Genomic DNA, 24,891 nt, shown 5'->3' on the forward strand with positions numbered 1-24,891 from the left:
AAAGATGAGAGCAACCTTTTAGGGATTTGAAATTTCTTATCAGGATTAACCCACCGATCAAATCAATATACAGATAACCACACTGATCAAATGCACATGGGCTTCGTACCAATACATGTAAAGTTCAGGACTATAATATAACTGTCTTGTATATGACACCCCTGCTGCAGATATAGAAGATTCTTATGATCAGTATATACTGTAATGGGGTGTTGGGCTCCCTCTAGAAGGTATCTCCACTCCTCAAATGCCAACTTGATGGCAAGTAATTCCTGCTCCCCAATTGCATAATTACGTTCGGCCGGTAGGAACTTACGGGAAAAATATCTGTAGGGATGGACTTTTTTATCTTCAAAGACTTGTGACAACACAGCTCCCACTGCTTCCGTAGATGCGTCCACCTCCAGTAGAAAGGGACGGTTCAAATCTGGCTGTCGAAGAATGGGGGCTGACACAAAGGCTTGTTTTAAATCAGAGAAGGCTTTGATTGCTTCAGAAGACCAGTTCATAGGATTTGCTCCCTTGCGAGTCAAGGCTGTGATGGGAGCGGCCAAAGTAGAGTAATTCTTAATGAATCTCCTATAAAAATTAGCAAAGCCAAGGAATGGCTGAATCCCCTTGAGAGTCGTAGGAGTGGACCAGTCTCGGATAGCTTGTACCTTTACAGGATCCATACATAGCTCTGATCCGGAAATGATGTAACCAAGGAACGGTATGGAGGATACTTCAAAAGTACACTTCTCCAACTTACAATGTAGTTGATTTTTCCTCAGACGTGTCAGTACCTCTTTAACTTGGTGATGGTGAGACTTCAGATCCTTGGAGAATATTAAGATATCATCCAAGTACACTACTAGACACTTGTAGAGAAGATCACAAAATAGTTCATGTACATACTGTAGCTTTGGAAAACTGCAGGCACATTACAAAGACCAAAAGGCATTACAAGGTATTCGTAATGCCCATCCCGGTTATTAAAGGCAGTCTTCCATTTGTCCCCTGCACGGATGCGGATTAAATTGTAGGCCCTTCGAAGATCTAATTTTGTAAACACAGTAGCTCCCTTTACCCGGTCAAATAATTCTGGAATTAACGGTAATGGGTACTTGTTTTTCACAATGATCTCATTAAGTCCACGGTAATCTATGCATGGTCGTAACCCACCATCTTTCTTCTTAACGAAGAAGAATCCGGCTCCTGCAGGTGAAGAAGATGGTCTGATAAATCCTTTGGTTAAATTCTCTTGTATATAATCAGACATAGCTTGAGTCTCTGGGATGGATAGCGGATAAATTCGCCCCCTAGGAGGTGTTTTGCCCGGTACCAAAACGATTGGGCAGTCCCATTCGCGATGAGGGGGTAAGGAGTCTGCCGCTTGTTTACTGAAGACATCCACAAAAGATTGATAGACTGAGGGTAACTCGGGAAGACTAACTGACCGGAGGGGTATAATTGAAGCTAAACAGTCCTTGGTACAGGATTTACCCCATGAAAGAACTTCCCTGGTTTGCCAATTAAATTGTGGATTATGTTTCTGTAGCCAAGGTAATCCAAGTATCACATCATGAGAGGCTTTGGGAATCACGAAGAAGGAAATATATTCGGAATGGAGCACACCTACTTTCATCTTGAGACATACGGTTCGATGAGTAATTATGCCGTCTGGAATTCGACTTCCATCCACTGCTGTAACAGCAACTGCTGCTCCCAGAGGCATGGTTTGAACTTTAGATCGTATGACAAAGGCTGAGGTGATGAAGTTCTCGGCTGCACCGGAATCTAGGAGAGCTGAAACTTTAACTGTAGAACTTGGAACTTCTAAATGAATAGGCAAAGTCGGCTCTTTCCCAGAACGTGATTCCAAAGTAACTCCTAGCTTAACCTCTCTTGAATAAGCTAGGAGCGAGAGTTTCCCGGCCGGAGTTTGCAAGACTTAACTAAATGTTCGGAGGACCCGCAGTACATGCAGAGGTTACCCTGTCGACGACTAATTCGTTCCTCCTCTGTGAGGCGAGAGCGCCCGATCTGCATAGGTTCTTCTGTCGTTACAGGAGACTGAGATGAAGAATCTTGTCGAGGTCTAGGATGATAGCGCGGACTAGGTCGCTCTGCCTTGGATTTCTCTAAACATCGCTCTCTGTAGCGTAGATCAAGTTTATTACAGATAGAAATCAATTCATCCAGCTTAGTTGGCACATCCCGAATGGTTAAATCATCCTTGATTTTTTCTGAAAGTCCATTCCAAAACGCCACGATCAGGGCCTCCTCATTCCAGTTTAACGCTGAAGGCAACGTGCGAAACTGAATAATATATTGACTGACAGGACGTAAACCTTGACGTAGACGGAGAATCTCCAAAGATGCTGAGGTGGTTCTGCCTGGTTCATCGAAGATTTTCCGGAAGGATGATACGAACTCTTTGTAATTAGAGAGAATAGAATCTCCCCTCTCCCACAGTGGCGACGCCCACTCCAAAGCCTGAACGGACAGGAGGGCAATAATATATGCGACCTAAGAACGGGCTGATGGAAAACTAGCGGACAACAGTTCGAACTGGATCTCGCATTGGTTCAGAAATCCTCTGCAAAGCTTTGGGGTCCCGTCAAACTTACTTGGAGAGGGTAACTGCAAACGGGACATAGGCAACGTCACAGGAGAAACAGTTGTGGTAGCCGAAACGACCGGAGTTAGGACTTGGACTTGAGATGTCTTTATAGCCGTATGAAGAACCTCCAAACGATCTGCCATAGTTTGCATAAACTGAACTATTTGTGTCTGTATAGACTCCTGGTTTTCCAGACGGGAAAGGATGTCTGTCGTAGCACCGCCTCCTGCGAATTGGTCACCCGACGGATCCATGTGGCCAGTGCTTACTGTCAGGGCCGAGTGTTTTTGTGAATCCGTTAACCCTGGACCAACCAAAGGTGTAGGTGCTGGGGTATGATGAAAGCAGGGAGGACGAAGAAAGTTCCGTTTCATATATTTATTGAAGGCAACAATTCCAGTAAGGAGTTAAATGACAAATTATTAATCACCATATATAAACTGACGTATTGCATAAAGTGGTAGAATGATAAGCAGGAACAGTCTTAAAGATACATTGAGGAAATGTTCATAGAACTGAGTTTTAAACAGACTTGTGAATGAATGATGAATTGTCCAAAAGAAACAAGATTTGATGCTGAACTGTAAAGAGTGTTAACTGGATAATGCAGACATAAATGAGTAACTGTAGAGACTTGTAATGAAGCTTAGAGATTAAACTGAAAGGCTGTGAAGAATTGTCCTTGATTGCAGCAACACAGAAAATACAGTACTGAAATGGGTTACTTGCGAGTTCTGAAGATCACTGTGAAACTGCAGCAGACGACAATGGTGATGAATGGGTTAAGTTTAGAGCAGAACAAACGAACAGCTGATGTTAGTAGAATCCTCCAAAGTCTGTGTGATTGAAGCAGGCAGACAGGGTAACCTCTTACAAGACTCTGGGAATCCACTTGTTTGCCACTGGGAGAGTGATTGACTGACAGCACAGCAGGGAGCTGGTGGATCTTTAGCAGTGAAGGCTGCAGGCAGACCTCTGGGAGTGGAGGCGATATCTGGACCACGGAAATCACACGGGAATGCACGGAGAGAGCACAGAGCTAGGGCATAGAGTAGATACAACAAAGCACTGGCTCAGAGTAACATAATCCCAGCCTACTTAAAGGCAGCACAAGCACGGGATTGGCTTACACTTACCCACAGGTGTTTCACAAGTGCTCTGTATTGCTTATTTGGTCTCCAACATGGCCGCCTCCTATACTGCAGACACACAGCGGTGCCTTTGGCCATTTGGTCCCCGCACTCCCAGATCCTGCATCACCTGTGCCTCTGACCACGCCGCGTCCCCACACGGCCGCACAGCACCGCGAGCAACCGCAGCGGCAACGGATGAACCCCAGAAACCCCAGAACCCGCAGAGGTGAGAGATCGGTTCGTGACACTACTACTCCTCTGTCCAAGAACATCATGACTGCCCCCAGGACTACCCCTCAAGCTGAACAGGGAACTGAGGGGCGTGCGCATCAGGACCAGACTTTGCTGGGTCAGTTCCATTGGACATTAGTGTGCACCCCACATTCTCACACCCACCCGCACAGCTCTCATGAGACCAGGACATTTATCATTTTCACAAAATAATGTTAGTACAGTTTTCCTGCAAATGTGTTTTTCTCTTCTCTTTCTTCTTACAGGGTACTTCCACCCCACTGTGTGCTATTCTTGTAATGTGTACCTCCATTGGTTGCACACCTTGCCAGCAGTAACCTACGCAGTGCGCCCCACATGGCTGCCTCGGATGGTTCCTCCATGGGCAGGGTGTGCTTCATTTGGATCTTTCCATGCAGGGTATAGCATACTCCTACACACGTGTCAGTTTTCCCATATATGCATTTGGCCCTTGTATGGCTCAACTCCCACTGTGTAACCTTCGTAGTGCGCCCAACATGGCTGCCTTATCTGGTGCGCTTGTGGATGGGATGAAAAATACATGGACCTGATGGTTTTATTGGAATCCTACTCTGAACTTAAGGACTCTGCAATCTCCCCATTTTGTGTTCTCTTCTAGGGGTGGACTATTCCACCCTGGGTAATCCTACGTAGTGCGCCTAAGATGGCTGCCACACCTGGTACCTTGTGAGGGTGGAATACACTGCCCCTGGAGGTTATTACCCAAAATGCCTACACCAATCATGCATTATTGTTTCTGTGTGCTTTTTTTATTTTTTTTTATTGTCTGTGTGGTTTATCTTTTGATGTAATACTTAAATCTTCTGTATTATGTGCACTGTTTGAGTTCTAGTTGGCGCCGCGGATGGCTGCCTCGGTGCTGCTCTGCCAAGCAGCCTTTGTTTTTAGTCTTGCATGTATAATATGTCTAATATGTCGAGTCTATTGTACAGCTGCAATGTGCAGTATCAACTCATACGTTTAATGTTTGTAACGTACAGTATGCTACGTTTTCCCCCCTTCTTTTGCTATGTATTCCCCCTTCCTGTTGCTGCTTGGCAATGCATTGTACCACAAAGAATTCCTAGTGTACGTGAGTACACCTGGCCAATAAAGCCGATTCTGATTCTGAGGGTCGGAGGTTCGGAATTCAGGACTGGATTCTGTTACCCACTGATGCAAGCCTCCGAGGTTGGGGAGCAGTCACCCAGGTGGTGCAGTTTCAAGGAACATGGTCAAGTCAGGAAGTTGTCCTTCCAATCAACATTCTGGAACTCAGGGCCATATACAATGCCCTTCTGCAGGCCTCTTATCTTCTTCAGGATCGGGCCATTCAAGTCCAGTCGGACAATGTGACCGCAGTGACGTACATAAACCAAAAGAAAAGCAGAGCAGCAATGTCAGAGACGTCAAGAATTCTCCTCTGGGCAGAAAAAAACGCTGTGGCGTTGTTAGCGGTCTTCATTACAGTAGTAGACAACTGGGAAGCAGACTTCCTCAGCAGACATGACCTGTACCCAGGGGAGTGGGGCCTTCACCCGGAAGTGTTCCGGTGCTTGACACGTCGGTGGGGATATCCACAAATCGACATGATGGCCTCCCGTCTCAACAAGAAGCTCAAGCGGTATTGTTCCAGGTCGAGAGACCCACAGGCTGTGGCGGTAGACGCTCTGACGACTCCATGGGTCTATCAGATGGTGTACGTGTTTCCTCCACTTCCTCTGATCCCACGAATTCTCAAAAGAATAAAAAGGGAAAAGGTTCAAGCAATACTTATTGCTCCGGACTGGCCAAGAAGGGCCTGGAGATGCTCCTCGAAGATCCGTGACCTCTACCTCTTCTCGAGGATCTTCTGCAACAGGGCCCGTTCATCTATCAGGACTTACCACGGCTACGTTTGATGGCATGAAAGTTGAATGGCTGATTCTAGCCAGAAGAGGGATCCATAACAAAGTTATCCCGACTATGATCCGAGCCAGGAAGGGGGTAACATCTAAACATTACCACCGTATTTGGAAGAAACACGTCTCTTGGTGTGAGGGCAGAAAATATTCTGCTGTGGAATTTCACTTGGGAAGTTTCCTGCTTTTTCTGCAAGCAGGTGTGGATGTGGACCTACGTCTGGGCTCCATACAAGTCCAGATTTCGGCCTTGTCCATTTTCATTAAAAAACAATTGGCTTCTCTCCCTGAGGTCCAGACCTTTTTGAAAGGTGTTCTGCACATCCAACCTCCCCTTGTGCCACTCATGGGAACTTGGGATCTCAATTTGGTGCTGCAGTTCCTCCAATCGGACTGGTTTGAACTATTACAGGAGGTTGACGTAAAGTACTTTACGTGGAAGGCCGTCACACTGTTGGCCTTGGCTTCAGCAAGACGTGTGTCGGAGCTAGGGGCGTTGTCTCACAAGAGTCCCTACTTAATTTTTCATGAGGACAGAGCTGAACTCAGAACTCGTCAACAATTTCTTCCTAAGGTGGTGTCCGCGTTTCACATCAACCAACCTATTGTGGTTCAAAGCAGACAATTGCACGCTGGATCAGGTTCACTATCCAGCATGCTTATTCCACGGCAGGCTTGCTGGTTCCAAAATCTGTACATGCCCACTCTACTAGGTCGGTGGGTTCTCCCTGGGCAGCTGCCCGGTGTGTCTTGCCTTTACGGCTCTGCCGAGCAGTAACTTGGTCAGGTTCGAACACGTTTGCTAAGTTCTACAAGTTCGATACTTTGGCCTCCGAGAACCTTCAGTTTGGTCAATCAGTGTTGCAGGAACCTCAGCACTCTCCCACCTGGTTTGGGAGCTTTGGCACATGCCCATGGTACTAAATGGAACCCCAGTATCCTCTAGGACGCAAGAGAAAATAGGATTTTAGTTACCTACCGGTAAATCCTTTTCTCGTACTCCATAGAGGATACTGGGCATTCGCCCCGTACTTCGTTCTTCCTGCACGGTTACTTGGTTAAGTATTGTTGGTTCAGCTGTTGCTATTTAAAGTTGGGTTAGCATAGCTTTCCTCTGTTTGTGTGTGATGGATCGGAATCTCACCGCTATCTTTATCTATCCTTCTCTCAAAGTATGTCCGTCTCCTCGGGCACAGTTTCCTAGACTGAGTCTGGTAGGAGGGGCATAGAGGGAGGAGCCAGCCCACACTATCAAATTCTTAAAGTGCCCATGGCTCCTAGTGGACCCGTCTATACCCCATGGTACTAAATGGAGCCTCAGTATCCTCTACGGACTACGAGAAAATAAGATTTTAAACCTACCGGTAAATCTTTTTCTCCTAGTCCGTAGAGGATGCTGGGGACTCCGTAAGGACCATGGGGTATAGACAGGCTCCGCAGGAGACATGGGCACTATAAAGAACTTTAGATGGGTGTGCACTGGCTCCTCCCTCTATGCCCCTCCTCCAGACCTCAGTTAGAGAAACTGTGCCCAGAGGAGACGGACAGTACGAGGAAAGGATTTTTGTTAATCTAAGGGCAAGATTCATACCAGCCCACACCGTATAACATTGAATATACGCAACCAGTTAACAGTATGAACAAAACAGCATCAGCCAACGACTGATCTTAACTGTAACATAACCCTTATGTAAGCAATAACTATATACAAGCCTTGCAGAGACATGTCCGCACTGGGACGGGCGCCCAGCATCCTCTACAGACTAGGAGAAAAAGATTTACCGGTAGGTTTAAAATCTTATTTTCTCTTACGTCCTAGAGGATGCTGGGGACTCCGTAAGGACCATGAGGATTATACCAAAGCTCTAGACCGGGCGGGAGAGTGCGGATGACTCTGCAGCACCGATTGAGCAAACATGAGGTCCTCCTCAGCCAAGGTATCAAACTTGTAGAATTTAGCAAAAGTGTTTGAACCCGACCAAGTCGCCGCTCGGCAAAGCTGTAATGCCGAGACGCCTCGGGCAGCCGCCCAAGAAGAGCCCACCTTCCTAGTGGAATGGGCCTTTACCGAATTTGGTAACGGCAATCCAGCCGTAGAATGAGCCTGCTGAATCGTGTTACAGATCCAGCGAGCAATAGTCTGCTTAGAAGCAGGAGCGCCAACCTTGTTGGCTGCATACAGGACAAACAGTGCCACTGTTTTCCTAACCCGAGCCGTCCTGGCTACATACATTTTTAAGGCCCTGACTACATCAAGGGACTTGGAATCCTCCAAGTCACCCGTAGCCACAGGCACCACAATAGGTTGGTTCATATGAAACGATGAAACCACCTTAGGCAAAAATTGAGGATGAGTCCTTAATTCTGCTCTATCCACATGGAAAATCAGATAGGGGCTTTTGTGAGACAAAGCCGCCAATTCATACACCCGCCTTGCAGATGCCAAGGCCAACAACATGACCACCTTCCAAGTGAGAAATTTTAAGTCAACCATTTGAAGAGGTTCAAACCAGTGAGACTTCAGGAACTGTAACACCACGTTAGGTCCCATGGTGCCACTGGTGGCACAAAAGGAGGCTGCATGTGCAGCACTCCCTTTACAAAAGTCTGGACTACTGGGAGAGAAGCCAATTCCTTCTGAAAGAAAATTGATAGGGCCGAAATCTGTACATTAATGGAGCCTAATTTTAGGCCCATATCCACTCCTGTCTGTAGTAAGTGGAGAAAACGGCCCAGATGGAAAACTTCCGTAGGTGCATTCTTGGATTCACACCAAGATACATACTTTCTCCAGATACGGTGATAATGTTTCGCCGTCACGTCCTTTCTAGCCTTCATCAGAGTAGGGATGACTTCTTCCGGAATGCCTTTCCCAGCTAGGATTCGGCGTTCAACCGCCATGATGTCAAACGTAACCGCGGTAAGTCTTGGAACACGCAGGGCCCCTGTTGCAACAGGTCCTCTCTGAGAGGAAGAGGCCACGGATCTTCTGTGTGCATTTCCTGAAGATCGGAATACCAGGTCCTTCGAGGCCAAGCTGGAACAATGAGTATTGTCTGCACTCTTTTTCGTCTTATGATTCTCAATATCTTTGAGATGAGTGGAAGAGGAGGGAACACATAGACAGACTGAAACACCCACGGTGTCACCAGGGCGTCCACTGCTACTGCCTGAGGGTCCCTTGACCTGGCACAATACCTCCGAAGCTTCTTGTTGAGGCGTGACGCCATCATGTCTATTTGAGGAAGTCCCCAATGACTTGTTATCTCTGCAAAAACTTCTTGATGAAGTCCCCACTCTCCTGGATGTAGATCGTGTCTGCTGAGGAAGTCTGCTTCCCAGTTGTCCACTCCCGGAATGAAGACTGCTGCCAAAGCGCTTATGTGATTTTCCGCCCAGCGCAGAATCCTGGTGGCTTCCGCCATTGCCACCCTGCTCCTTGTTCCGCCTTGGCGGTTTACATGCGCCACAGCTGTGACGTTGTCTGATTGAATTAGAACCGGTAGGTCGCGAAGAAGATTCTCCGCTTGACGTAGGCCGTTGTATATGGCCCTCAATTCCAGTACGTTGATGTGTAGACAAGCCTCCTGGCTTGACCATATCCCCTGAAAGTTTCTTCCTTGTGTGACTGCTCCCCATCCTCGGAGGCTTGCGTCCGTGGTTACCAGAACCCAGTCGTGAATGCCGAACCTGCGACCCTCTAGAAGGTGAGCACTCTGCAGCCACCACAGGAGAGACACCCTGGCCCTGGGGGACAGGCTTATTTTCTGATGAATTTGAAGATGGGACCCGGACCACTTGTCCAGAATGTCCCACTGAAACGTCCTCGCATGAAACCTGCCGAAGGGGATGGCCTCGTCGCCACCATTTTTCCCAGTACTCAAGTGCATTGATGGACTGACACTCTTTTCGGTTTTAACAGGTCTCTGACCATGTTCTGGAGTTCCTGGGCTTTTTCCATTGGGAGAAAAACCCTCTTTTGTTCCGTGTCCAGAATCATGCCTAAGAAAGATAGTTGAGTTGCTGGAACCAACTGTGACTTTGGTAGATTCAGAATCCAGCCATGTTGCTGCAGCACTCTCAGGGAGAGCGCCACGCTTTTCAGCAACTGATCTCTCGATCTCGCCTTTATCAGGAGATTGTCCAAGTACGGGATAATTGTGACTCCCTGCCGGCGCAGGAGCACCATCATTTCCGCCATTACCTTGGCGAAAATCCTCGGGGCCGTGGAAAGCCCAAACGGCAACGTCTGAAACTGGTAATGACAGTCCTGTACAGCGAATCTCAGGTACGCCTGATGAGGGGGATATATGGGGACATGAAGGTATGCGTCCTTTATGTCCAGTGACACCATAAATTCCCCCCCCCCCCCCCTCCAGGCTGGAGATAACTGCCCGGAGCGATTCCATCTTGAATTTGAACTTTTTCAAGTACAGGTTTAAGGATTTTAAATTTAGAATGGGTCTGACCGAGCCATCCGGTTTCGGGACCACAAATAGGGTTGAATAGTACCCCTTCCCCTGTTGAACTAGGGGAACCTCGACAACCACTTGTTGTTGACACAGTTTTTGAATTGCAGCTAAAACTATCTCCCTCTCTGGGGGAGAAGCTGGAAGAGCCGATTTGAAAAACCGGCAAGGAGGCATGTCTTCGAATTCTAGCTTGTAGTCTTGGGATACAATTTCCATTGTCCAAGGATCCACGTCTGACTGAACCCAGACGTGGCTGAAGAGTCGAAGACGTGCCCCCACCGGCGCAGACTCCCTCAGTGGAGCCCCAGCGTCATGCGGTGGATTCAGTAGAAGCCGGGGAGGACTTCTGCTCCTGGGAACTAGCCGTAGCAGGCAGCATTTTCCCTCTTCCCTTACCTCTGGCGAGGAAGGAAGAGCCCCGACCTCTTCTGGACTTATGCGACCGAAAGGATTGCATCTGATATAGCGGCGTTTTCTTTTGCTGTGGGGAAACATAAGGTAAAAAAGTAGATTTGCCCACGGTAGCTGTGGAAACCGGGTCCGCGAGACCTTCCCCAAATAAATCCTCACCGTTGTAAGGTAAAACTTCCATATGCTTCTTTGAGTCGGCATCACCCGTCCATTGGCGGGTCCACAGGGCTCGTCTAGCAGAAGTCGCCATGGCGTTGGCTCTCGAACCTAGCAGACCAACGTCTCTCTGAGCATCTCTCATATATAAGACTGCGTCCTTAATGTGACCTAAGGTCAATAAAATGGTATCCCTATCCAGGGTATCAATGTCAGCTGACAAGGTATCCGTCCAAGCCGCAACAGCGCTACAAACACAAGCCGACGCTATTGCCGGTCTGAGCAAGGCCCCCGTATGTGTATAAATAGATTTTAAGGTAGTTTCCTGTCTGCGATCAGCAGGATCCTTGAGGGCTGCCGTGTCTGGAGACTGTAGCGCCACCTTTTTTGACAAGCGCGTTAATGCCTTATCCACCCTGGGTGAGGATTTCCACCGTAACCTGTCCTGCGCAGGGAAAGGATACGACATAAGAATTCTTTTGGGAATCTGCAGTTTCTTGTCTGGAGTTTCCCAAGCCTTTTCAAATAACGCGTTCAGCTCATGAGATGGGGGAAAGGTTACCTCAGGTTTCTTTTCCTTAAACATGTGTACCCTCTTGTCAGGGACAGAGGGGTCATCAGTGATATGTAAAACATCCTTTATTGCAATAATCATATAATGGCTTTTGGCCACCCTTGGGTGTAACCTCGCATCATCGTAGTCGACACTGGAATCAGAATCCGTGTCGGTATCAGTGTCTGCTACTTGGGACAGGGGACGTTTCTGAGACCATGAAGGGCCCTGTGACGCAGCCAAAGCCATGGATTGACTCCCTGTTCTATCCCTGGACTCTGCTTTGTCCAACCTCTGATGTAATAAAGACACATTTGCATTTAAAACATTCAGCATATCCAACCAATCATTGACACCACAATCATCTGCTCCACCTCCTCCTTAGATGAGCCTTCCGCTTCAGACATGCCGACACACGCGTACCGACACCCCCGCACACTCAGGGATATATCTATATGGAGACAGTTCCCCAATAAGGCCCTTTGGAGAGACAGAGAGTATGCCAGCACACACCCAGCGCCAACTGACACTGGAAACCAAATTCCCAGACAAAACAGCGCTTTTATATAAATATATAAGTATACACTCACTGCGCCAATAAAAAGTGCCCCCCTCCCCCTCTTTTTTGCCCTCTGTCACTGTGTTCAGCAGGGGAGAGTCCGGGGAGCCAGCGTCTCTGCAGTGTGCTGTGGAGAAAATAGCGCTGGTTAGTGCTGGAGGATCAAGCTCCGACCCCTTAGCGGCGGGCTTCGGTCGCGCTCAATTTTTCTATACTGGCGGGGGATTATATATTATACTGCCTCCGCAGCCTCTATATATATATATATATATTAGCCAGCCCCTAGAGGTTTATAATTGCTGCCCAGGGCGCCCCCCCTGCGCCCTGCACCCTTCAGTGCCCGCTGTGTGTGTTGTGTGTGGGAGCAATGGCGTTACCTCAGAGAAGATCTGAAATCTTCTGCCGCCTTTGAAGTCTTCTTTCTTCTTATACTCACTCGGCTTCTATCTTCCGGCTCTGTGAGGAGGACGGCGGCGCGGCTCCGGGACGAACGGCGAGGGTGAGACCTGCGTTCCGACCCTCTGGAGCTAATGGTGTCCAGTAGCCTAAGAAGCAGAGCCTATCATTTAAGTAGGTCTGCTTCTCTCTCCTCAGTCCCACGATGCAGGGAGCCTGTTGCCAGCAGTGCTCCCTGAAAATAAAAAACCTAACAAAATTCTTTTTCAGAGAAACTCAGGAGAGCTCCCCTGTAGTGCATCCAGTCTCCTCTGGGCACAGGATCTAACTGAGTTCTGGAGGAGGGGCATAGGGGGAGGAGCCAGTGCACACCCATCTAAAGTTCTTTATAGTGCCCATGTCTCCTGCGGAGCCCGTCTATACCCCATGGTCCTTACGGAGTCCCCAGCATCCTCTAGGACGTAAGATAAAAGTATTTACCGGTAGGTAATTCAAATCCTATTTTTGCTTTTTGTTGTATTCCTTTCGGATTCTTGCCCTGATCCCAGCCTGGAACATTTTGTGGTGTTCACTTACACATTAACACTTTTTGAGTATTCAATTGCCTCATATAGCACACTTTTATAATTGTCACATTTTATTTATTTTATATAATAAGAATTTACTTACCGATAATTCTATTTATCATAGTCCGTAGTGGATGCTGGGGACTCCGAAAGGACCATGGGGAATAGCGGCTCCGCAGGAGACTGGGCACAAAGTAAAAGCTTTAGGACTAGCTGGTGTGCACTGGCTCCTCCCCCTATGACCCTCCTCCAAGCCTCAGTTAGGATACTGTGCCCGGACGAGCGTACACAATAAGGAAGGATTTTGAATCCCGGGTAAGACTCATACCAGCCACACCAATCACACCGTACAACTTGTGATCTGAACCCAGTTAACAGCATGATAACAGAAGGAGCCTCTGAAAAGATGGCTCACAACAACAATAACCCAATTTTTGTAACAATAACTATGTACAAGTAATGCAGACAATCCGCACTTGGGATGGGCGCCCAGCATCCACTACGGACTATGAGAAATAGAATTATCGGTAAGTAAATTCTTATTTTCTCTAACGTCCTAGTGGATGCTGGGGACTCCGAAAGGACCATGGGGATTATACCAAAGCTCCCAAACGGGCGGGAGAGTGCGGATGACTCTGCAGCACCGAATGAGAGAACTCCAGGTCCTCCTCAGCCAGGGTATCAAATTTGTAGAATTTAGCAAACGTGTTTGCCCCTGACCAAGTAGCTGCTCGGCAAAGTTGTAAAGCCGAGACCCCTCGGGCAGCCGCCCAAGATGAGCCCACTTTCCGTGTGGAATGGGCTTTTACAGATTTTGGCTGTGGCAGGCCTGCCACAGAATGTGCAAGCTGAATTGTACTACAAATCCCACGAGCAATCGTCTGCTTAGAAGCAGGAGTACCCAGCTTGTTGGGTGCATACAGGATAAACAGCGAGTCAGATTTTCTGACTCCAGCCGTCCTGGAAACATATATTTTCAGGGCCCTGACTACGTCCAGCAACTTGGAATCCTCCAAGTCCCTAGTAGCCGCAGGCACCACAATAGGTTGGTTTAAGTGAAATGCTGAAACCACCTTAGGGAGAAATTGAGGACGAGTCCTCAATTCTGCCCTGTCCGTATGAAAAATTAGCTAAGGGCTTTTATAGGATAAAGCCGCCAATTCTGATACACGCCTGGCTGAAGCCAGGGCTAACAGCATTACCACTTTCCATGTGAGATATTTCAAGTCCACAGTGGTGAGTGGTTCAAACCAATGTGATTTTAGGAATCCCAACACTACATTGAGATCCCAAGGTGCCACTGGAGGCACAAAAGGAGGCTGTATATGCAGTACTCCCTTGACAAACGTCTGAACTTCAGGAACAGAAGCTAGTTCTTTTTGGAAGAATATCGACAGGGCCGAAATTTGAACCTTAAATGGACCCTAATTCGAGGCCCATAGACAGTCCTGTTTGCAGGAAATGCAGGAACCGACCCAGTTGAAATTCCTCCGTAGGGGCTTTCCTGGCCTCGCACCACGCAACATATTTACGCCAAATACGGTGATAATGTTGTACGGTTACATCCTTCCTGGCTTTGATCAGGGTAGGGATGACTTCATCCGGAATGCCTTTTTTCTTCAGGATCCGGCGTTCAACCGCCATGCCGTCAAACGCAGCCGCGGTAAGTCTTGGAACAGACATGGTCCCTGCTGGAGCAGGTCCTGTCTTAGAGGTAGAGGCCACGGGTCTTCCGTGAGCATCTCTTGAATTTCCGGGTACCAAGTCCTTCTTGGCCAATCCGGAGCCACGAGTATAGTCTTTACTCCTCTCCTTCTTATGATTCTCAGTACTTTTGGTATGAGAGGAAGAGGAGGGAACACATACACTGACCGGTACACCCACGGTGTTACCAGAGCGTCCACAGCTATTGCCTGAGGGTCCCTTGACCTGGAGCAATATCTGTCCAGTTTTTTGTTGAGGCGAGACGCCATCATGTCCACCTTTGGTTTTTCCCAACGGTTTACAATCATGTGGAAGACTTCTGGGTGAAGTCCCCACTCCCCCGGGTGAAGATCGTGTCTGCTGAGGAAGTCTGCTTCCCAGTTGTCCACTCCCGGAATGAACACTGCTGACAGTGCTATCACATGATTTTCCGCCCTGACTTAGGGCATTGTAAATGGCCCTTAGTTCCAGGATATTTATGTGAAGTGACGTTTCCATGCTTGACCACAAGCCCTGGAAATTTTTTCCCTGTGTGACTGCTCCCCAGCCTCTCAGGCTGGCATCCGTGGTCACCAGGACCCAATCCTGAATGCCGAATCTGCGGCCCTCTAGGAGATGAGCACTCTGTAACCACCACAGGAGAGACACCCTTGTCCTTGGAGACAGGGTTATCCGCTGATGCATTTGAAGATGCGATCCGGACCATTTGTCTAGCAGATCCAACTGAAAAGTTCTTGCGTGGAATCTGCCGAATGGAATCGCTTCGTAAGAAGCCACCATCTTTCCCAGGACCCTTGTGCACTGATGCACTGACACCTGGCCTGGTCTTAGGAGTTTCCTGACTAGGTCGGATAACTCCCTGGCTTTCTCTTCCGGGAGAAACACCTTTTTCTGTACTGTGTCCAGAATCATCCCTAGGAACAGCAGACGTGTCGTCGGAATCAGCTGCGATTTTGGAATATTTAGAATCCATCCGTGCTGTCGTAGTACTATTTGAGATAGTGCTACTCCGACCTCTAACTGTTCTCTGGACCGTGCCCTTATCAGGAGATCGTCCAAGTAAGGGATAATTAAGACGCCTTTTCTTCGAAGAAGAATCATCATTTCGGCCATTACCTTGGTAAAGACCCGGGGTGCCGTGGACAATCCAAACGGCAGCGTCTGAAACTGATAGTGACAGTTCTGTACCACAAACCTGAGGTACCCTTGGTGAGAAGGGCAAATTGGGACATGGAGGTAAGCATCCTTGATGTCCAGAGACACCATATAGTCCCCTTCTTCCAGGTTCGCTATCACTGCTCTGAGTGACTCCATCTTGAACTTGAACCTTTTTATGTAAGTGTTCAAGGCTTTCAGATTTAAAATGGGTCTCACCGAGCCGTCCGGCTTCGGTACCACAAACAGCGTGGAGTAATACCCCTTTCCCTGTTGTAGGAGGGGTACCTTGATTATCACTTGCTGGGAATACAGCTTGTGAATGGCTTCCAATACCACCTCCCTGTCGGGGGTAGACGTTGGTAAAGCAGACTTCAGGAACCGGCGAGGGGGAGACGTCTCGAATTCCAATTTGTACCCCTGAGATACTACCTGCAGGATCCAGGGGTCCACTTGCGAGTGAGCCCACTGCGCGCTGAAATTCTTGAGACGGGCCCCCACCGTGCCTGAGTCCGCTTGTAAGGCCCCAGCGTCATGCTGAGGACTTGGCAGAAGCGGGGGAAGGCTTCTGTTCGTGGGAAGAAGCTGTCTGTTGCAGTCTTTTTCCCCTTCCTCTGCCCCGGGGCAGATATGAGTGGCCTTTTGCCCGCTTGCCCTTATGGGGACGAAAGGACTGAGCCTGAAAAGACGGTATCTTTTTCTGCTGCGAGGTGACTTGGGGTAAAAAGGTGGGTTTCCCAGCCGTTGCCGTGGCCACCAGGTCCGATAGACCGCCCTCAAATAACTCCTCCCCGTTATACGGCAATACTTCCATATGCCGTTTGGAATCCGCATCCCCTGACCACTGTCGCGTCTATAATCCTCTTCTGGCAGAAATGGACATCGCACTTACTCTTGATGCCAGAGTGCAAATGTCTCTCTGTGCATCTCGCATATATAGGAATGCATCCTTTAAATGCTCTATAGTCAATAATATATTGTCCCTGTCCAGGGTATCAATATTTTCAGTCAGGGAATCCGACCAAGCCACCCCAGCACTGCACATCCAGGCTGAGGCGATTGCTGGTCGCAGTATAACACCAGTATGTGTGTATATACTTTTAAGGATATTTTCCAACCTCCTATCTGCTGGCTCCTTAAGGGCGGCCGTTTCTGGAGACGGTAACGCCACTTGTTTTGATAAGCGTGTGAGCGCCTTATCCACCCTAGGGGGTGTTTCCCAACGAGCCCTAACCTCTGGTGGGAAGGGATATAGTGCCAATAATTTTTTAGAAATTAGCAGTTTTTTGTCGGGGGTAACCCACGCTTCATCACACACTTCATTCAATTCATCTGATTCAGGAAAAACTACGGGTAGTTTTTTCACACCCCACATAATACCCCTTTTTGTGGTACTTGCAGTATCAGAGATGTGCAAAACCTCCTTCATTGCCGTGATCATGTAACGTGTGGCCCTACTGGAAAATACGTTTGTTTCTTCACCGTCGACACTGGAGTCAGTGTCTGTGTCTGGGTCCGTGTCGACCCACTGAGGTAACGGGCGTTTAATAGCCCCTGACGGTGTTTGAGACGCCTGGACAGGCACTAACTGAGCTGCCGGCTGTCTCATGTCGTCAACAGTTTTCTGTAACGTGCCGACACTGTCACGTAATTCCTTAATTACGGCCATCCATTCAGGTGTCGACTCCCTAGGGGGTGACATCACCATTATAGGCAATTGCTCCGCCTCCACATCATTTTCCTCCTCATACATGTCGACACACACGTACCGACACCCAGCACACACACAGGGAATGCTCTGATAGAGGACAGGACCCACTTAGCCCCTTGGGGAGACAGAGGGAGAGTTTGCCAGCACACACCAGAGCGCTATATATGTATAGGGACAACCTTACAATAAGTGTCTATCCCTTATAGCTGCTTATATCTGTTATTTTGCCAAATAAGTGCCCCCCTCTCTTTTTTACCCTGTTTCTGTAGTGCAGGGGAGATTCTGGGAGCCTTCCTACCAGCGGAGCTGTGTGGGAAAAATGGCGCTGTGTGCTGAGGAGATAGGCCCCGCCCCCTTCACGGCGGGCTCTTCTCCCGCTTTTTACAGGAAAACTGGCAGGGGTTAAATACATCCATATAGCCCAGGAGCTATATGTGATGTATTTTTTGCCAAATAAGGTAAATTCATTGCTTCCCAGGGCGCCCCCCCCCAGCGCCCTGCACCCTCAGTGACCGAAGTGTGAAGTGTGCTGAGAGCAATGGCGCACAGCTGCAGTGCTGTGCGCTACCTTGTGAAGACAGGAAAGTCTTCTGCCGCCGATTTATGGACCTCTTCTTGCTTCAGCATCTGTAAGGGGGCCGGCGGCGCGGCTCCGGGACCCATCCATGGCTGGGCCTGTGATTGTCCCTTCAGAGCTAATGTCCAGTAGCCTAAGAAGCCCAATCCACTCTGCACGCAGGTGAGTTCGCTTCTTCTCCCCTTAGTCCCTCGATGCAGTGAGCCTGTTGCCAGCAGGTCTCACTGAAAATAAAAAACCTATTTAAACTTTTACTCTAAGCAGCTCAGGAGAGCCACCTAGATTGCACCCTTCTCGTTCGGGCACAAAATCTTAACTGAGGCTTGGAGGAGGGTCATAGGGGGAGGAGCCAGTGCACACCAGCTAGTCCTAAAGCTTTTACTTTGTGCCCAGTCTCCTGCGGAGCCGCTATTCCCCATGGTCCTTTCGGAGTCCCCAGCATCCACTAGGACGTTAGAGAAATATATGTTTTCAATTTCACTAACGCCTGGAATCCTTTCTTGTTTTTTTCTTGTAGTAAAATCTACTTATACCCCTTTCACACTGCCATAAATATCCCAGGTTATTGCACGTGAACACGCAGAAACCCGGGATATTGTACAGTGTGAAAGCACCCGGTTGAAATTATTCGGCCCAAGTGCCCCGTCATTTCAACCCGGGTAGCGAGTGGTGTTGAACATGGGTGCAACCCTGCTTGCGGTGCAGTGGGAACGGATATACCGGGTTGATGCGACGCGGACCTGTTCACACCATAGGAAGGCCGGCGCTTGGAGATGAGATCATATCCAAGCTTCGGGACATGCCGATGGTGACGTCACCCAACTGGCAATAAGCCAGGTTGGGTGGCCAGTCTGAAAGGGGTCTCAGCCGGGAAGGACCGATGTACAAATCCCGGGTGCCACCCGGCAATGCAGTGTGAAAGGGGTATTATTTTGCTATAACTATTTGTTATGCCAGTTTTCCTTTGTCCATGTAATGACACTCTGGCCTTCTGTCTTTGTCACTAGCTATTGCTAGGTAGAAAATAGATTCCTCCCCAGCACCATCACCTGGTTGCAAGTATCAGATGACTAACAACAATGGTGATGAAACGGTCAGTTGATCAATCACTGCGGGGGATGGAAAATTGGAAGCATCCCATTTTGTTCACGGGTATTAATGGCCACGTATAGTTACAGCAAGGAAAGGCATTTTTTTCATGGAGAATATAAAAAATGTTTTTGTGTGTTTTTAATAAATATAATTACTTTCTCTTAGTAGACGAGGCACTGGAATAGTGGAGGGATTTAACATGAGCATTCCCTGCCCCCAGTTTTGTCCCACATCCACTTGCACTCATTACACCATGAGTACCCCATTCTGGGTTTGCTATTTGTCCCTCACCAGATAAGCATTAGCAAGTGTCTGCGTTAGCCTCAATTATTGATAAGTATCCCACGTCCACCTGAATTCGGTCTGTCATTGTACCATGTGTACCTCTATTCTGTGTTTGCTATTTGTGTCTTCTCTGTTTCCCTCGTCAGATAAGCATTAGTAAGTGTGTGCAGTTAGCCTCAATGTTGGCTATATCCCCAACTAACCATGGTAAATTGCTAATGGTGTGAGCACCACTGACTAACCTGCTATGCCTTGAATAACAGATGCCTGATCAGAAGCATGGGTGTGGGTGAATATTTACCTGCAACAGTATTTTATTGCCATCATGGTCTTCGGTCTGCCATCTGCCTTCACTAATTGGGCTACACTGGTTGGGCAAGAGAGGAATAAGTTGTCCAAAGTCTTTTACTCTAAACTCCAGTAATGAGGACTCAAGAGGCACTGGGGGCTGACCCTTAAGTAGTCTCTTTAAGGAAAACTCAATGTCTATATCCATATTGGAGTAGACTGGAAAGACACAAAAATCAGCTTTCTTCTTCCAAAGAGATTTTTTCAGAATAAGTTCATACATTTTCGTCATGTCTTCAAAGTTCTCATAACTGCAATATATAGTAAAGCGTATAATTTCCTTCCCGTAATGCACTTGTCGGATGGCCCACAATGGGGTTCCGTTTGTCAAGGTAAAGAAGTCTTGGTTACATGGCATATAAGGGAGGAATTTGCCGTGGACGCGCTCCGTGTGATGGAACTGCCAGGGGGGTTTCCGGAAGCAGTCGTAGAGGTGTAAGATCTGCTCTTCCCCATACTCTTCTTGCAAAAATAAAATGACTGCCAGGGCCGGTTGGGATAAAAAGCCCTTATTCTGCTTCTTTTTCTTGGAAGTCCTTCTTTCAGAGACACGGAACAGCTGCAGATCAGGGTGGATCCATGCCAGGAGTTTATCAATGGCACCTTGGAGAGATCTGGATTCACCGGGGTCGGCAATAATATGAATGCTGACAAGGAATGGGTCCTGGGCATCATCTACAGAGAGCTCACCTATAAGATAAATACATAAAACATTAGATTGCTCAGTTTTAAACTAGCAACAGATACAGAAAATAAGATTTTACTCACCGGTAAATCTATTTCTCGTAGTCCGTAGTGGATGCTGGGAACTCCGTAAGGACCATGGGGAATAGACGGGCTCCGCAGGAGACTGGGCACTCTAAAAGAAAGATTAGGTACTATCTGGTGTGCACTGGCTCCTCCCTCTATGCCCCTCCTCCAGACCTTAGTTAGGATACTGTGCCCGGAAGAGCTGACACAATAAGGAAGGATTTTGAATCCCGGGTAAGACTCATACCAGCCACACCAATCACACCGTATAACTCGTGATACTATACCCAGTTAACAGTATGAAATATAACTGAGCCTCTCAACAGATGGCTCAACAATAACCCTTTAGTTAGGCAATAACTATATACAAGTATTGCAGACAATCCGCACTTGGGATGGGCGCCCAGGATCCACTACGGACTACGAGAAATAGATTTACCGGTGAGTAAAATCTTATTTTCTCTGACGTCCTAGTGGATGCTGGGAACTCCGTAAGGACCATGGGGATTATACCAAAGCTCCCAAACGGGCGGGAGAGTGCGGATGACTCTGCAGCACCGAATGAGAGAACTCAAGGTCCTCCTCAGCCAGGGTATCAAATTTGTAGAATTTAGCAAACGTGTTTGCCCCTGACCAAGTTGCAGCTCGGCAAAGTTGTAAAGCCGAGACCCAAGATGAGCCCACTTTCCTCGTGGAATGGGCTGTTACTGATTTAGGATGCGGCAATCCAGCCGCAGCATGCTCCAGCTGAATTGTGCTACAAATTCAGCGAGCAATAGTCTGCTTAGAAGCAGGAGCACCTATTTTGTGGGGTGCCTACAGGATAAAAAAACGAGTCAGTTTTCCTGACTCCAGCCGTCCTGGAAATATAAATTTTTAAGGCCCTGACTACGTCCAGTAACTTGGAATCTTCCAAGTCCCTAGTAGCCGCAGGCACTACAATAGGTTGGTTCAAGTGAAAAGCTGATACCACCTTAGGGAGAAACTGGGGACGAGTCCTCAATTCTGCCCTATCCATATGGAAAATCAGATAAGGGCTTTTACATGACAAAGCCGCCAATTCTGACACACGCCTGGCCGAAGCCAAGGCCAATAACATGACCACTTTCCACGTGAGATATTTCAAATCCACAGTTTTAAGTGGCTCAAACCAATGTGATTTTAAGAAACTCAACACCACGTTGAGATCCCAAGGTGCCACAGAAGGCACAAAAAAGGGGCTGAATATGTAGCACTCCCTTTACAAATGTCTGAACTCCAGGCAGTGAAGCCAGTTCTTTCTGGAAGAAAATCGACAGAGCCGAAATCTGGACCTTAATGGAACCCAAATTTAGGCCCATAGTCACTCCTGACTGCAGGAAGTGCAGAAAACGACCCAGCTGAAATTCCTCTGTTGGGGCCTTCCTGGCCTCACACCACGCAGCATATTTTCGCCAAATACGGTGATAATGGTTTGCGGTTACTTCTTTCCTGGCTTTTATCAGCGTAGGAATGACTTCCTCCGGAATGCCCTTTTGCTTTAGGATCCGGAATTCAACCGCCATGCCGTCCAACGCAGCCGCGGTAAGTCTTGGAACAGACAGGGCCCCTGCTGTAGCAGATCCTGTCTGAGCGGTAGAGGCCATGGGTCCTCCGATATTATTTCTTGAAGTTCTGGGTACCAAGCTCTTCTTGGTCCATCCGGAACCACGAGTATCGTTCTTACTCCTCGTTTTCTTATTATTCTCAGTACCTTTGGTATGAGAGGCAGAGGAGGGAATACATAAACCGACTGGTACACCCACGGTGTCACTAGAGCGTCCACAGCTATTGCCTGAGGTTCCCTTGACCTGGCGCAATATCTAGTTTTGTTTTTTTTTGTTTGTTTTTTTGTTTAGGCGGGACGCCATCATGTCCACCTGTGGCCTTTCCCCACGGTTTACCAACAGTTGGAAGACTTCTGGATGAAGTCCCCACTCTCCCGGGTGTCGGTCGTGTCTGCTGAGGAAGTCTGCTTCCCAGTTGTCCACTCCCGGAATGAACACTGCTGACAGTGCTAAGACGTGATTTTCCGCCCATCGGAGAATCCTTGTGGCTTCTGCCATCGCCATCCTGCTTCTTGTGCCGCCCTGTCGGTTTACATGGGCGACTGCCGTAATGTTGTCTGATTGGATCAGTACCGACTGGTTTTGAAGCAGAGGCCTTGCCAGACCTAGGGCATTGTAAATGGCCCTCAGTTCCAGAATATTTATGTGTAGGGACGACTCCTGACTTGACCAAAGTCCTTGGAAATTTCTTCCCTGTGTGACTGCCCCCCAGCCTCGAAGGCTGGCATCCGTGGTTACCAGGACCCAGTCCTGTATGCCGAATCTGCGGCCCTCTTGAAGATGAGCACTCTGCAGCCACCACAGTAGAGATACCCTGGTCCTTGGAGACAGGGTTATCAGCCGATGCATCTGAAGATGCGATTCCGACCACTTGTCCAAGAGGTCCCACTGAAAGGTTCTTGCATGGAACCTGCCGAATGGAATTTTGCTTCGTAAGAAGCTACCATTTTTCCCAGGACTCGTGTGCAGTGATGCACCGATACCTGTTTTGGTTTCAGGAGGTCTCTGACTAGAGATGACAGCTCCTTGGCTTTCTCCTGCGGGAGAAACACTTTTTTCTGTTCTGTGTCCAGAACCATCCCCAGGAACAGCAGGCGTGTGGTAGGAACCAGCTGTGACTTTGGAATGTATAGAATCCATCCGTGCTGTTGCAGCACTTCCCGAGATAGTGCTACTCCGACCAACAACTGCTCCATGGACCTCGCCTTTATAAGGAGATCGTCCAAGTACGGGATAATTAAAAACTCCCTTTTTTCGAAGGAGTATCATCATTTCTGCCATTACCTTGGTAAAGACCCTCGGTGCCATGGACAGTCCAAACGGCAGTGTTTGGAATTGGTAATGGCAATCCTGTACCACAAATCTGAGGTACTCCTGGTGAGGATGGTAAATGGGGACATGTAGGTAAGCATCCTTGTTGTCCAGGGATACCATGTAATCCCCCTCCTCCAGGCTTGCAATAACCGCCCTGAGCGATTCCATCTTGAACTTGAATTTTTTTATGTATGTGTTCAAGGACTTCAAATTTAAAATGGGTCTCACCGAACCGTCCGGTTTCGATACCACAAACAGTGTGGAATAGTAACCCCGTCCTTGTTGAAGTAGGGGCACCTTGACTATCACCTGCTGGGAATACAGCTTGTGAATTGCCTCTAGCACAGCCTCCCTGCCTGAGGGAGTTGTCGGCAAGGCAGATTTGAGGAAACGGCGGGGGGGAGACGCCTCGAATTCCAGCCTGTACCCCTGAGATACTACTTCAAGGATCCAGGGATCCACCTGTGAGCGAGCCCACTGATCGCTGAAATTTTTGAGGCGGCCCCCCACCGTACCTGGCTACGCCTGTGGAGCCCCCGCGTCATTCGGTGGACTCAGAGGAAGCGGGGGAAGAATTTTGATTCTGGGAACTGGCTGACTGGTGCAGCTTTTTCCCTCTTCCCTCGTCTCTGTGCAGAAAGGAAGCGCCTTTGACCCGCTTGCTTTTCTGAAGCCGAAAGGACTGTACCTGATAATACAGTGCTTTCTTATGGGCCCTACACACTGGCCGATATTTTGAAAGATATGAACGATCTCGTTCATAAATGAACGAGATCTCGTTCATATCTTTCAGTGTGGAGACTTAAGCGATGAACGATGCGCGTCCCCGCGCTCGTTCATCGCTGGTCTCCTGTCGGCTGTGCATGCAGGCCAATATGGACGATCTCGTCCATATTTGCCTGCACGTCTATGGAGCCGGGTGACGGGGGGAGTGAAGAAGCTTCACTCCCCCCGTCACTGCCCCCCCCGCCGCCGGGTCGCTCGTCGGCCGTATCGGCCGTCGGGCACCTCGGCCAGTGAGTAGGGCCCATTAGGCTGTGAGGAAACATGAGGTAAAAATTTTTCTTCCCAGCTGTTGCTGTGGATACGAGGTCCCAGAGACCATCCCCAAACAATTCCTCACCCTTATAAGGCTCTATGTGCCTTTTAAAGTCAGCATCACCTGTCCAGTGTCGGGTCTCTAATACCCTCCTGACAGAATGGACATTGCATTAATTCAGGATGCCACCCGGCAAAATATCCCTCTGTGCATCCCTCATATATAAGACGACGTCTTATGTTCGCAAAATAGTATCCCTGTTTGACAGGGTTACAGACCACGCTGCAGCAGCACTATCTGCAGGTCTCAGTCTAGTACCTGAGTGT

General features: G+C 48.4%; 1 protein-coding gene across 3 annotated transcripts in view; it reads right to left on the minus strand.

The window, feature by feature from the left end:
* The window catches only part of FAM124A (family with sequence similarity 124 member A), a 399,378-nt gene that overhangs the window by 25,073 nt on the left and 349,414 nt on the right, over positions 1-24,891 (minus strand). For all 3 annotated transcript variants that reach the window (XM_063951961.1, XM_063951960.1, XM_063951959.1), the window contains exon 3: positions 19,830-20,566. In XM_063951961.1, coding sequence (XP_063808031.1) covers positions 19,830-20,566 — 737 coding nt within the window. The remainder of the gene's footprint in view (positions 1-19,829; positions 20,567-24,891) is intronic.

Source organism: Pseudophryne corroboree, chromosome 2, assembly GCF_028390025.1.
Source record: "Pseudophryne corroboree isolate aPseCor3 chromosome 2, aPseCor3.hap2, whole genome shotgun sequence".
In the NCBI taxonomy this organism is placed as follows: Eukaryota; Metazoa; Chordata; class Amphibia; order Anura; family Myobatrachidae; genus Pseudophryne; species Pseudophryne corroboree.